At 36.3% G+C, this 14,938-nt stretch overlaps 1 protein-coding gene across 5 annotated transcripts in view; it reads right to left on the minus strand.

Moving 5' to 3' along the window:
* LOC115213779 (TBC1 domain family member 1) overlaps positions 1–14,938 on the minus strand; it is a 196,655-nt gene that overhangs the window by 35,597 nt on the left and 146,120 nt on the right. For 4 of the 5 annotated variants that reach the window (XM_029782619.2, XM_029782621.2, XM_036504664.1 and 1 more), the window contains exons 10-12: positions 11,993–12,165; positions 9,341–9,475; positions 198–242 (exon numbers count right to left, since the gene is read on the minus strand). In XM_029782619.2, coding sequence (XP_029638479.1) covers positions 198–242; positions 9,341–9,475; positions 11,993–12,165 — 353 coding nt within the window. The remainder of the gene's footprint in view (positions 1–197; positions 243–9,340; positions 9,476–11,992; positions 12,166–14,938) is intronic. The other variant, XM_029782620.2, reaches the window with a different exon arrangement.

Here is a 14,938-nt window from a genome sequence, read left to right on the forward strand (position 1 = left end):
TAGCTGTACAATATAACAACAACTATTAACATTACTACGACACAAAGAGATCTATTAATTATTTTTAGTATAAAAAAAAAGTAGGACTACAATTAACAACAACAACAACAGCAATAGCAACCACTACTGAGAAGCAAAGGTGCAAGATTTTAAGTAGCAGTGTGGGTTTTCAGTGCTGAAGTGATGACAGGCCTTACCTCGGAAAACCACCACAGAGCGTGAGCCATAGAAGATGAAATACCCTGTGGTCAACAAGGGTGACAACAGCAGCAACGGCAACAACAACAGCAGCACCGACAGCAGCAGTCGCAGAAGGAGAAGAAGAAGAAGAAGGAGAAGAAGGTAAACAGGAAGGAATGTATGTTGTTTGTCTACAGTTTGAGGGTTTAGGAAGTGGGTTATTTGTGGGTCAATGATGGGTCAATCGTGGATTGATTGAGGAATGTATGTTGTTTGCCTACAGTTTGAGGGTTTAGGAAGTGGGTTATTTGTGGGTCAATGATGGGTCAATTGTGGATTGATTGTGGGAGAGTCAGGGGTTTATGGTGGGTTATTTGTGGGTTGGTTATGGGTCAATTGTGGGTTACTTTTGAGTTGACTGCGGGTCGAATGTGGGTTACTCGTGGGGTTGGTTGTGGAATATTTGTTGGTTCATTGTGGGTCAACTGCAGGTTCCTTGTGGACTGCTTGTGGGTTATTTTATGGTTGATTATGAGTTATGTATGGGTTGATTGTTGATTGCTTGTGGGTTAGCTTTGGGATATTAGGGAGAGGGATTGACAGTGGATTGATTGTGGATTACTTATGTATTGATTGTAAATTATTTGTGGATTCCTTGTAGGTTATTCATGGGTTGGTTGGGAGTTACCTGTGGGTTGACTGATGATAAATTGTTGATATTGTAAGTCACTTGTGGGTTATTTGCATTAACTGTGGGTAATTATGGGTTACTTGTGAACTGATTGTTGGTTACTCATATCTGTTCACTGTCTAGCATTTTTTATAGCCGAGTTTGGATTTTCTTTCTTTTAGGTTGTTTGTTGACTCTTGAAAGGCTTGCATTAGAATAACTTAGAAAGGTTTTGGCCAGTATTGGCCCAGGTCATGTCTAACTTAATAGCACTGTGTTTCTTCTAATTCTTGCATGAATTGTTGTGGGATGACTTAAGCTTGGTGAGGGTTCGTTTAGGGGATTATTTAGGCTTTGTGTGTTGTTGGCTGTTTTGTAAAATGTGGCAGTTTGAATATGTCACAACCTCCGTTATTTTGATTTTTGCTTAGTGGTTGTGAGACAGTATAGCTAAATGGTTATAGTGCTGATATTTGGATAAACACATAGTTTGTGTGTTCAAACCTGACCACTGCCACTGCAATGTATCATTGCATAAAATTGGCTGTACTGTCTTCAGTAAGTGGGAATAGAAGACAGACCCAGTCCAAAGCAGAACAGATTCATGCAAAAATGTATATTAGTAGACCTGTTCAATTCAAGTCAATGTTTTGAGGAAAAAGTGTAGAATTTGCACACAAGATGTGAATAAATAACGACAAAACAAACATAAAGCAACGGGTTTAACTTCTGTTAATAGTTAACTCCATCTAGTTCTACTTCAGCCAACATGTTCTAATATGGTACTAGAGGATTGATAAGTAAGGAGGCCACTGTGTCATGGTAATAGTTCTGTCTTTTATCTTCTTCAGTACGTTCTAGGCACTGTAAGGGACCTTATCGAGTTAATTCTTAATTTCCCGCATGACAAAGAACTGCATTGGTCAACCAGTTCCAAAACACATGATGTCCCAAGAACCATATTAACCTTGTTTACATTCATTTTCAAGGAAGTGAAGAATTCTCTGATGTATGTGAGAGAAACAATAATCTCTTCATCTATAATTAATTTCTGTTCTGTAATTGAATCATTACAGGACTGGGCATTTTTAACTAGGAAAACCTTCAATGGGACATTAAAAGTTCATTTCTATTATCAGTATGTAAGGTGTATGCATAGAGTGGATGGCTAACATTTTCAAAGAACACTTAAAATGATCTATTCTTTACAATCCAGGATGACCCTATACCACAGCAGGAGATGATAACACCAACATCAAACTGACTGAACTGTAAGTTTACAGCTGAAATACTCCAGACAACATTGCCCCAGCATGACCACAGAAACCAGCAAAAATAAAGCCATCCTGTCTTTCTATATGTCCATGGTTACATTTACTTTGTCGTTTTTTTTTCCTTTAAAATAACAGGGAATGACTTCAGAGTGATTTAGCTGATATTTCTAGCTGTTAAGGCAACTATGTAGTGGTCTCTCATTGGGTTGTCATTAAACACAGATTAAACAATAATGTAGGAAACTCCATAGTTGACAACAAAAGTTTCTTCATCGGTTTCAAGGTTAGTTTTTTGTTCAACATATTAGTGTTACATGCAGGTGTTTACCATGCAAGCATGACTACATGCGGTATATATAAAACTGGGTTAATTGCAGGTAATAACAACAAAGAAGTTCAAAAGCCAGCATTGATGGGAAGGAATAGTAATCACGCTGAGGTGTATTCAATAACCTGGTAAGTAACAGATACATAGTTCAAATCATGCCAGGGAGCCTATTTTTCAGTCTTATCTGAAGCTTGTTTTTGTTTTGTTTTGTATTATTATAACAGCTTAGTTAGAAGAAGGGATAGCAAACATGACCCTTTTCAGGGCTTGTGAGTCTTATGGGAGGAAGGGAAGAAGTTATCCAAAGATTAAAACCTGAACCAAATGCTTCTAACAGAGTGGAGCCTGGTAAAGACACCTAAGGTGCTAGGTGAGGGCAAAAAATTTTGTCTACCAACCAAAAATAGGAATAGTCCCTTCAGTGGGCTTCCACACAGTTTCCATCACCCAATTTTCATTCCCATAGCCTTGGTTTACGTTCACCCAATGTTATAGCAGAAAACGCTTGCCAAGTATGCTCTAAAGTAGGATTGAACCTGGAATCATGTAGTTTCTAAGCAAATACCTAAAACACACAAGCATCCACACCTGAACTTATGTTTAATGTAAATATCATTTACATTAAAACCTTAGCAGTTAATTTGTAATTTGAATTATGGGGTTATTTTTCATTGCATACTGTGAACCAACATGGGACACACTGTTATGTTGGCCATTAACAGAATGTCAAACAATAAATATATACTTTTAGTTTCATCAGTGGATCAGTTTTTCCTCTTTTCTGTCTCACATATTAACTCTATAGTGGCCAATGTCTTTTATTTTAACCCTATTGATACCAACCTGTCTAATTCTATGACACAAACTTCATATTTTGAAATGAACTAAATTAAAGCCTTCCACCAAAATTTCATGTTAATTTAAGTTTTAAACACCAGCTTAGTAACGACAAAATTATTTTGCTAATTCTACATTATTTTCAAAACTAACTGTGACAAAAGCAGTATATTTCAACATTCATATGATCACAAAAGGGCTAACATAATTTTATCTGGCTTCATTTTTATTTTTAATTTTCCATGGTCAGTAAAGAGCTATGATAGAAGCCGCTGGCCCTAAATACTGCACAGTAGGACTGAACCTGGAACCACATGGGTGGAAAACGATCTTAACAGTTACACAACTTATAACATCAGCAGCAATACTACTACTTTGTAAAAATACAAAACCTTGTTTCATTTTAATATTATATTGCAGTTTTCAGACTATTAACCTCATAATGTAGAGGTATATATTGTAAATATATACACCTGCAATACATTCCAATCGTTTCTACCTTCATACAAGTCTAATGAATACAAAGAATGGAATGCAGAGTTGATCTCAGTGGAATTTGAACTCAAAACATAAAGCTGGTAGAAATGTTGTTGAGCATTTTGTCCAGTGTGCTAATGATTCTGCCAGCACAGCACCACTACCACCACCACCACAATAATAATAATAATAATAATATAATAATAATAATATAATAATAATAATAATAATAATAATAATCCTTTCTACTATAGGCACAAGGCCTAAAATTATGGGGGAGGGGAAAAGTCAATCACACCAACCCCAGTACTTGACTGGTATATAATTTATTGACCCTGAAAGGATGAAAATCAAAGCTGACTTTGGTTGAATTTGATTAATAATGATAATAAAAATAATTTTGGCACAGGGCCTGCAGTTTTTAGGAATGCGGGGGTGGTTGTGCGTAAGTTCATTCCATCGATCCTAGTCCTTAACTGATACTTTATTTTGCTGACCCTGAAGGGACGAAAAGCAAGTTGACTCAGTGGGACTTGAGTTCAGCATATATAGTGCCACAAAGCATGTTGTAGCTTACCCTCTTACATAATAATAATAATAATAGTAATAATAACAATAACAATAACTGCAGCAATTCATTTAAGATATCTAGTGTCCTACTTAATACTCAGTTCAGTCAAGTACATGTACATAATAGTTGTATAAGTTAGTAGCAAACACACAGCTATATAGTCAGTCTTTTGGTGGTTAAGGTCAACCAAGCACATTAACTTTTAAAATCTATCTCAAGGCTAAGAGCCCATTAGGCTGGCGCTTATTGCAGTTTCTGTGGTATTTAAGTGACTGAGAGTAGTCCCAGATGCCCACTACAACCTTAAAAAGGACAACTGTCCTTTGCAAGGATAATCTCAATCTTACCCATTGCTGCTGTTCCTAGTACTCATTTTTAGCTGAGTGGATTGAAACAATGTTAAATGAAGTGTCTTGCTCAAGGATGTAATGTACCACTTGGCCCAGGAATTAAACACATAACTTAACTATTATGAACACCATACCCAATATACTACATGCCTTCACAACTAATTATACTAGATGGTTTTAATTAACACATTAACCACCACATATGCATCACTGGTTGTTCATCACAAACTTCACACAACCACCATATGCATTTTCGTAATTTGAGAAAATATTTTATTCCGTATCTCTGACATGGTTCTGAGGATATCTAAATAACATGAGAGCTAAATATTAAAGATTAATTATGAAATATTGTAGAAATGCAAAAAAAAAAAAATTAATTAAATTTCCTTGTAATTAAACAGTATACAGTGTGACCACATGAAATACGTGGCTTTACCAGTAAGTTCCAGTAACAGGCTGTGGTGGTTAACGTGTTAAATTTCTATCAACCATTTGTGAAAACTTACTGAGATCTAAGAAGAATGGACATAGAGATTGAATTAAATCTTTTAGAAGTAACTGACCCTTTTGATACCAACCGCCTGAAACTATGGTTCTATGATACAAATCCTCCATTTTAAATCGCCTAAATTAAAAGTTTACTTCAAAATTTCAAATATCAGCTTAATGAGTCATTTTGCTAAATACATCACCATTTTCAAAATTAACTGAAATAAATGTATTTCAATAGAAATACAATAATAAAAGAGTTGAAGGAAATCAACTAGGTTTGTTCATCAAGTTGTTAAGGTGAAGGTAGGTTTATCAGTATAGTTTGTGTCCCAGTTACCTGTACTCCATGCTGTCTTAAAGCATGGGTGCACTGGGCAGTTGTCTAGGGACCCAGAAGATCTAGTGGCCCAATGCGAATCTATATATGCTATGACATGCTGTCAATAAATAATAATAGAGGCCCTTATGCATTGCTTTGAGCAGGATCCACTCTCAGGTCCTTGTGATGAATGTACTCCTTAATTCTCAGATGACTATTGTTAATTTAGCAATAAATAGATAGATTAGTTGTCGGAGCACTGCATCCTTCAAAACTTCCATGCTTTCTGAGATTCGCCAACACTACACCTGATTTTCTCCCCTCCATACACACACAAGCATGTATCTGACTCATGCATTGTTCGCTTTCCAGACATTTGTACATTACTGCATATACTCTATATGCACTTTCCGACAAGTTGTGGTGCACCTGAGCACTGTATACAATAATTTTATTATTATTATAATATGGTGGTAGTGGTGGTGGTAAATATTGTTGTTATTTATGTTAGGCATAAATGAATAGACCCCTGATCAAGGACATTCCAGCCATGACCATGTGAAAGACATTGATATCAGTCCCCACTCTCTGTCTCTCTTTACAGATGACAGTGAGATAATCACTTGTTAGATATACTAACTTCTCTCTATCCCTCTCTACCTTAAATAACCCAATTACAAGAGATGGTCATTTGCCAGTCCTACTAATCTCTCTATCTCATTTTCTTGCACTTTAGATGACTGTAAGATGATCACTTGTCAGATATACTAACCTCTCTCTCCTTCTTTCCCTCCACTGTCTCTATACTGTAGGTGACACCATCTCAAGAGATGGTAACTTGTTAGTCCTATTACTTTGTTATCTCTCTTTCAACCACTTGTTCAAGGATACATTTGACAAGATAACTCTTCTGGACACATATCTGGCCTGGCAGTTAGAGCATTGAGATCATCATCATAAGGTCATGGGTTCAATTCCTGGAAAAGCATTGTGTCTGCAAACAAAACACAGCATTTCATATTGCTCCAGTTTATTCAGCTGAAAATAATTACCAGCCAAATCCTAGTGCATCCTTTTCATTCCTCTAGCTTTCACATCATTAATGTTTTATTAGATCAAGGTAGGGAAGACTGAGAGGGGATCTATGTCTGCTCATATCTAAATAATCACCTTAAAACAATTAGCAACAGTATAGTAAAATCTACTAGGTTATATTCACTTGTGTGTAATGGCTAAGCTATTTTAAGCCATGTTTGATGAAGATTGAGCTGCTTATTTTAGCATGTCTAGTGGCTGCTGAGTTCCACAGTTCTCAAAAGATGGGTTATAAGGGCAAGTATTTTGTAACAAATAGTTTCAGACTGTTATGGAAATGAGTGTCAAACCTCTTCAGGTGGACATGCTAATCAATAATTGCATTTTGTTTTGAGATCTCACAGCAAGGTAAACTGGTGCAAGTGGAATTAAGTAGAAAAAAAAATATCTATTGAAGACTTTGAACTCAGAACCCATGAACTGGGAATCAAATACTAAATCATCTTGGCCAGTTTAGTCTAGATATCTAGAATTGAGAGACAGAGAGAGAAAATACAAAAGCTTAAGAGAAAGGGTGAAAGCACGAAAGACATAACAGAGAGAGAGGAGAGAGAGAGACTAACCAAATTTGCTGTGATGAAGGCTAATTTTGTTATTTAATCTGTTTATCATTTAATCTATTTACTATCATATATAAGTATGTGAGTGTATGTATGCTGATGTTTGAGGATTAAATCACTAGATAGACATTGGTAATAACTGTGATAAGTAGAGGTGCTGGTGGTTGGCAAGGTATTACCAAAATTACTTTGCTCTTGGCTTACACATCTGGTCGACTTATATTCCTTTAGGGACACCTAGCATAACTTCACCCCAGCCAACCAGCGAGCCTGTACATAATCACTTAACCTACCAATAATAGCCACTTCAAATTGCACCTGACTTTCTTTTAAAAAAACGACACATTATAACATAGTTTTAATATGCAGCATCTGAAAATGAAAAGACAGGTTGGTCATGGCCAGAAAACCTTCCATCACAATTCCACTCAATCAGAACTGACTTGGAGTTAAACAATACTGCTACTCAAGCCAAAGAATATTCAACAGTGACTACCTTAGAAGTCATCAAGCACCAATTCTGTGGTACTCATTTTTTTTTGTAAGTTATAATTTAATTAGAGGGGGAAGGGGCAGTGCCTACAGTCTTTGCAGCAAGCCATTCTCTAGAATGGTGAGACTGATTTGGCTGATGCCAAGTTTGAAAAACTGTTAGTCAATATCTACAGGAAAAAAACAAAAACATAAATAGGAAGTGAATAGAGACCTAATTCCCAGTTTCTCTGACATATAAAGATCTAACCCAAACAGACAATCAAAAAAAAATCATCTGTGGGGTATCCATTAATCCTTCTATGAAAATTTTCATTGGAGTATTTCATAGTTGTGACATATCGAAATTAGCTGTGGGTGCTTAAGGATAGACAGATACTCAGTAATCATTCATACTTATTATTGGCATTGAGTGAGGAACCACATGTGATCATGTCTTGTATGAATTTGGGGGCTTGCCTGGATATAGGTATGTTCAGGTTGGACTTATAATGGAGATAAGAGCAGTGCCCATGACCCTTTATAGGGTCCCTGAGACAGGTGAGAGACAAAGAGGAAGGTATTTTCAAACCAGAGACTTGAACCAAATGCCAGCAACAGAGTGGATTCCACTTAAGGCATCCAAGCTATAAGTTTGGTTAGTCCACATTACTCAGTAACAAAAAAGGACCAGTTCCTCTGACATATATGTATTCCTCCCTGGATGGGACACCAGTCCATCACAGGATTATTCTTTTTTACCAGCTGAGTGGACTAATGTGAAATGAAGTGTTTTGCTCAAGAACACAATGCATCGCTGACCCAGGAATCCAAACCACAAGCTTACGATCATAAGTCCAACATCCTAACCACTAAGCCATGCAACTTCACCAGGCTATAAGGTGGTGGTGTTAAACTGAGATATGGATTAAATCTAATCACCCAATTACACTACGGCAGGATTTGAACTTGGAATGCAAAGAGAAGGAACAAATATTGCAAGGAATCTAGTCTGATGTTCTTACAGTTCTGCTAATCTACTACCCTATATTAGTACTTTCTTCTTTATCAACCCCAAAAGGATGCAAGGCAAAGTTGATCTTGGTGGAATTGGATTTAGGGACTTATTTTTATATGGGTTTTGCATGAAATGAAAGAGAAAATACTAAGTTGTAGGGAAGGTTCATTAATTTCATAGTAACTGTGTACTTTGTATGTTGTTGATGTTTCTATATATGATAGAGGGTTTCGACATATAGTTAATGTAATAAATAGGTTGGTTTCCAGTGTTTCATTGATTTCTTCAGAACTCAATATATTTTACAGACAGTAGTGATTGACAGTAAAATATAGGAACCCGTGGATAACAGTAGTGGCCAGTAGATATTGGTGGACATCTGTATGGAACAGTTAGTAGATCTCTGTACAAGAGATGAGATATTGATAGACAAGTGTATGAGTGTGGGGAAGAGAAGTAGATAGATGTGAGCTGTGTGGATGAGGTGGGAATACAGTTGAATAGGAATGGGAGTAGAGAGATATATGCGAGTGGGGTGAGGCACCAAATGTGTGGGTTCCTTATTGGTGGGATGAATGCAGTCAGAAAATATTGTATACCAGCCAATGAAGGTCAGTAAATTCTGATTAATGGACAAGAGATACCATTATAGGGACAGGACCCCAAAACCAATATATGTTTGTTGATGTACTCACCTCGCAAGTTTTGGTTTTCTTTATTCATTCGAATTAAAAGCAGAGTTTCTTGAATGGCTTTCCTCCAGCGAGCTCGGGCATCCATTGTTGGTCGACAACTGATCGCCTCTTGTGATGGAGAGTCATCTAAGCTATCTGTAATAGACAGAGAGGGAAAGAGATTAGTAGGACCAATAAGTAACCATCTCATATTGGATAATGTAGTCCTAGATACAATGTCAGAAGGACACATCAGATAATGTAGTCCTAGATATACTGTTGAGGTATGTGGATATTCTGTACCTGGTATGCAGATATTTTGAAAATGCCTTATGAAGTGACAACCACGCCCTGCATCATTAAGGGCTATTCTTAGGTAAGGTGTAACACCCATTCAGTTAGGCTTAATGATAATAACAATGTAGAGGATTCATTGGACACAGTGTGTCCGATGAATCCTGTACATCCGACTAATTGGAAAATGCTCTGCTTTCCAGCCTGCATTTTATATTACTTCTTCCTTGTTCATACCGCAGTCAGTATTACATCCCTAATTTTCTATTTATACTATAGGAAATATAATATTCCTAACCTCCCAGTTCACACCATAGTCAATATAACTAATGCCTCAGTCACACTATAGTCAATATAATATCCTTAATCCCCTGCTCACACTATAGATATATTACTAACCCCTACCTACACCAAAGTCAATGAGACCCATAACCCTCTGTTTACATCCTAGTCAATATAATATCCCTAACCCTCTGTTCACATCATAGTCAATATATATATCCCTAACCCTTTGTTCACACTATAGTTGACATGATGTCCCTAGCCCCCTGTTCACACCATAGTCCATATGATATCACTAACCCCTTGTTCACTCTATAGTCGATATGTTATCACTAGCCCCTTATTTACGCCATAGTCAATGACATCCCTCACTACCTGTTCACATCATCATCGATATGATATCCCTAACTTCCAGTTCACACTATAGTCAATATACCCCTACTACTACCATCACCGCAATCATAAGCAAAACATCACTTAACCTCCTACCACAGTCAATGCTATCCATAACCCCCTGTTTACACCATAGTCAATATATTTCTATCCATAGCCACTAATGTATCACTAGACATAGTTACTAAACTACCACTAGCCCTACATACAATATTAAATACAATATGAAAGTAATAGAACTCATCAACAACAGGCAGCAAGCCAATCCTTGAACAATATGAAAAAAAAAAAAAAATTAAAAGATTGAGCTAAGGACAATAATTCAAACAAACCAAGTATGCATGTTATTCCAGCTCTTAGCTCAATTTATATATTTTTATTGTTGAAGTATTGCCTTATGGAAATAACAAATGTAGAAAGATTTTAATGAATTGAAATCCTCCTTTTAAGTGGATTAAAAAATAATGCCTAAAAATATTCCCAGCATGTTAATGACACACAAAGGAAAAGGGAGATAATTTCAATAAATTGATTAAAAAAACAAATAAATCAGAAATTTAGTTTACGTGCTTTTGTTATAATAGTAATAATAACATTACTCACCCCCTTTTTCACACCCTTGATACACAGCTAATACCAAACCCACTTACAGTACTAATTATGTTACCAAGATAACAGAATCTATTTACTACAGCCAGTAAGAAAGCCATTCCTTAAATAATTAGATTGCTATTATGTGGTTAAAAAGCTAAATTAACAGTAGCCACTGCTACTACTACCATCATCGCAATCATAAGCAAAACATCACTTAACCTCCTACCACAATATCCCCCCTCCCACCACTTTTTGAAAATGATAAGGAATAGTTTGAGGCAGGTTTCTGCTAAATTTAGCTGGTCAAGCAATTGTGTACAGACCCTTAATTTGCTCCTGACTATTCTATAGACATAGCTTTAGTCATAAGCCAATGAGGAAGATTATGTAGTAGTAGCATGATCTGCTAGAAATAGGCACAAAATCTCTAGATAATGCCCTGCCTTCTTAATGAAGGAAAGACCCAATACTGGATAGTGTATTTCTAGATATCCTAGGTTTGAATAGGCATAGGAGTGGCTTGCTTATGAACCACATGGTTCCAGGTTCAGTCCCACTGCGTGACACCTTGGGCAAGTGTCTTCTTCTATAGCCTCGGGCTGACCAAAGCCTTGTGAGTGGAATTGGTAGACAGAAACTGAAAGAAGCCCGTTGAATAAATGTATGTATATATATATATATATATATATATATATATACACACACACACACACACACACACACATATGTATGCGAGTGTGTGTGTTTATGTGTCTGTGTTTGTCTCCCCAACATCGCTTGACAACCGATGCTGGTGTGTTTAAGTCCCCGTAACTTAGCGGTTCAGTAAAAGAGACTGATAGAATAAGTAGTAGACTTACAAAGAATAAGTCCTGGGGTTGATTTGCTGAACTAAAGGCGGTGTTTCAGCATGGCCACAGTCAAATGACTGAAACAAGTAAAAGAGTAATGGTCATAGCAGAAACATCTTTGATCATAAGTCTGCTCAGTTAAGGCTAATTGGGACTAAATGGCAACAACCTGCCACCATGTCAAACGTAAAGGGAAGCATGGGAGAGATTTTATTATATGAGGGTTAAAAGGAGATAAGTAAATTGATAAGTTACTTACAAGGACGTGTACTGTCGGCTGGTGTGACAACTCGGTTAAAAATAGCATGTCGCCAGGATCCTCTGCGTGTCGGCGTTGCCATAACGGAACTTTGGTCATCAAAGGATGAACAAACTGAAGACGAAGCGCTCTCAGGGGACAGCTGAGCCATACTACTGCCAGAGATGAGAAACCTAGAGAAAATAGAGAAATCATAGCTGACATGATGACATGGTGTTTATATATAGGAGATAAGGAGGGAATGAAAAAGATATATATATATATATATAGAGAGAGAGAGAGAGAGAGAAGTGAGAGAGAGAGATAGATAGAGAGACAAAGATAATGACATATATTAAAAGATAACAGAGAGAGAAAATTATGAAATGAGAGAAAGGAGGGAATAAGGAACGACTGTGTGTGGGAGTTATAGAAAATGTTTGTAAAGTGGAAAGAGGAAGGAGAGAGAAACCAAGAAAGTTTGCAAATGGAAAAATTTGCTGGATTGATAGACAAAAAATGTTGTCTAATTAACTGGCAACAAGAATGTTCTCTGATCAACAGGCATCAAAAAGTTCCTTGACTAACTAGCATTAAAAATGTTAGCCTAACATGCAACAAAAAAGTTGCAAGTGAACAAACCTGCAAAATGTTGCTAGGTTAAACAAGCAGCAAAAATGTTAATGTAACAAGTTTGGAGGAGAGGAGGAAACAAAATTGTAGCTAAGAGGATTGAAGAGAATATTGCTGGTAACCCAAAAGATTGGAGGGATGGTGGGTACTGTTGCTAATTCAATATACTGAAAAATACAAAGCTAAGCCAAACAATGAAAGGCATTGCTGATAATACAAAAACCCCAAAATATTGTTGCTAATAAAAAAAAAAGCTGCTAACAAACATCATTGCTAATCCAAAGAACTGTTAAACACTGCTAAGATTAAAAAAAAAAAAAATGCTGATAATACAAAAAATTGAAAAGCATTGTTGCTAATGCAAAAAGTTGCAAAACAATTCAAAAGAATGAAAAAAAACATTGTTCAACCAAAATATTGAAACATATTGTAACTAAACCAGTTATAAAACTAAACATTGAAGCAACAGAAAAGATGGCAAGTTCAAGAAGCCACTCCAAGAGGCAGATCTATAATGTCCTCCAGTCTTTATGTTTATTATGACATTGATACAGATTGTGTTTACTTCATCAAAGGAAGATGAATTGAAGTACTTTGATGTTGAACTCTTCAAACTCATGGAAGAATATGAACTTAACAGTGGAAGATTATGGAAGCCTCATTGATCACACAGTGACTCTTTCCTTCCCAATAAATTGCTAACTCTTGGCATGGTACCTATTTGACTGCCAAGTAGACTAAGCCATCGAGAGTTCTGTGTTGTTCTTTAGTCCAAGGTCAACATAGGTTGAACAAATCTATGACTAAAATATTCCAGCTATGAATATCTAAGGCTGCTTTATTTAATGTATCCTTCCTTGTTTAAGACGGCAGAGTTTAGTTTGGAGTAAATTTAGTAGTTATTTCTAGCAAGTTGAATGACTATATAGGAATTCTCTTATTGACTTTAATGTTGTTATTTAGACCCTGTTCAAAAGTGTTTGAAGCAAGCAATGATCAGAAGAGTTTCCACTGTAGCTACCCAGATGTGAGGGAGATTTGGTTGCTATTTCTACAGATACTTTGATGTTGATATTCCCAGAGAATCCCAAGACAGTCTGAATGGTAGAAGCATTCAGTCTGTGGTCTAATATAGCAACCCAATCAAGTGAAAGATTTGTAACCATTTGATTTGTTAGAAATAGGAGTCAAATTTTCTTCAAATAATACTCTGCCATCTTAGGAAAAATTTAAGGACACATAAGAATAATATAGTTTTAGATACATTTAAAACACAGGACGGTCATGGTTCGAATGCCTTTGATGATAGGCTTGATCAGTAGAAGCTGACTTGGGGAAAACAAGAATAATAACTGCAAATAAGTATCAAATGGTTAAACAGAACTATGCCAATGAATCCAAGTTGGTTGACTGTGATAAAGTATATTGTTTCATGGTACATGGGACCTATTTTACAACTAGACTGACTGAGCCATCCATAGCTGGATGTTTTTTCTCTAGATACTGCAGTGACTGGTGCTAACCAAAGCACCTCCTCAGCCCAAGAAACACTAAAGAAATGTTATTGAGACACATTGTCAGAGACAGGATACTGTCTCAAGACAGAAAGAATAAAATTTAAGTCTTTAATCTTTTGACTCCAAACTGTCCATATTCTATTGCTTATATTTAAATTAAAACTTCCCATCATATTCTTATATAAGAACTCATTGTTCAGTTAGATTCCAAATACTGAGTTACTGATAATTTCTTACAAAGGCATATGGCCAGAAATTTAAGGAGTAAAGAGAACAGTTCATTACATCAACTCCTATACTTGACTGATATCCTATTTTATCAACCACTACAAAAGGATAAAACGCAAAATTGATCTTGGCAGAATTTGAACTCAGAGCATAAAGAGTCAGAACAAATACTGCAAGATATTTAAAAAAAAAAAATTTTATGCTTTAATGATTCTGCTAATCCAAGCCTGCTCTTAAAATATCAGTTAATTATTTATTAAATCCTAGCTAATACTTGATTATTTTCAAAATTGATTATACATACAGGCAGTGCTCTCTTAAGGCATAGATAAAATGGTCAGTTACTAGATGGGGAGGGATTTTGCATGTATAGGACCCATGGGTACAGTGATAAGTTACCTGGGAAACCCCTGTTATGTCTAGCAGCTAATGGGTAGTGATCAGTTACCCTGTAGAAACATGTCTAGGGGATCAAGAAAACCATGTCTAGGGGCCCATGAGTACAGACAGTGGTCAGTTACTTGGGGAAATCCAGACATTTTTAAGGGTTCATGGACACAGGTATCAGTTAACTGAGGAAACCCTCATG

Source organism: Octopus sinensis, linkage group LG7 (assembly GCF_006345805.1).
Source record: "Octopus sinensis linkage group LG7, ASM634580v1, whole genome shotgun sequence".
NCBI classification, from domain to species: Eukaryota; Metazoa; Mollusca; class Cephalopoda; order Octopoda; family Octopodidae; genus Octopus; species Octopus sinensis.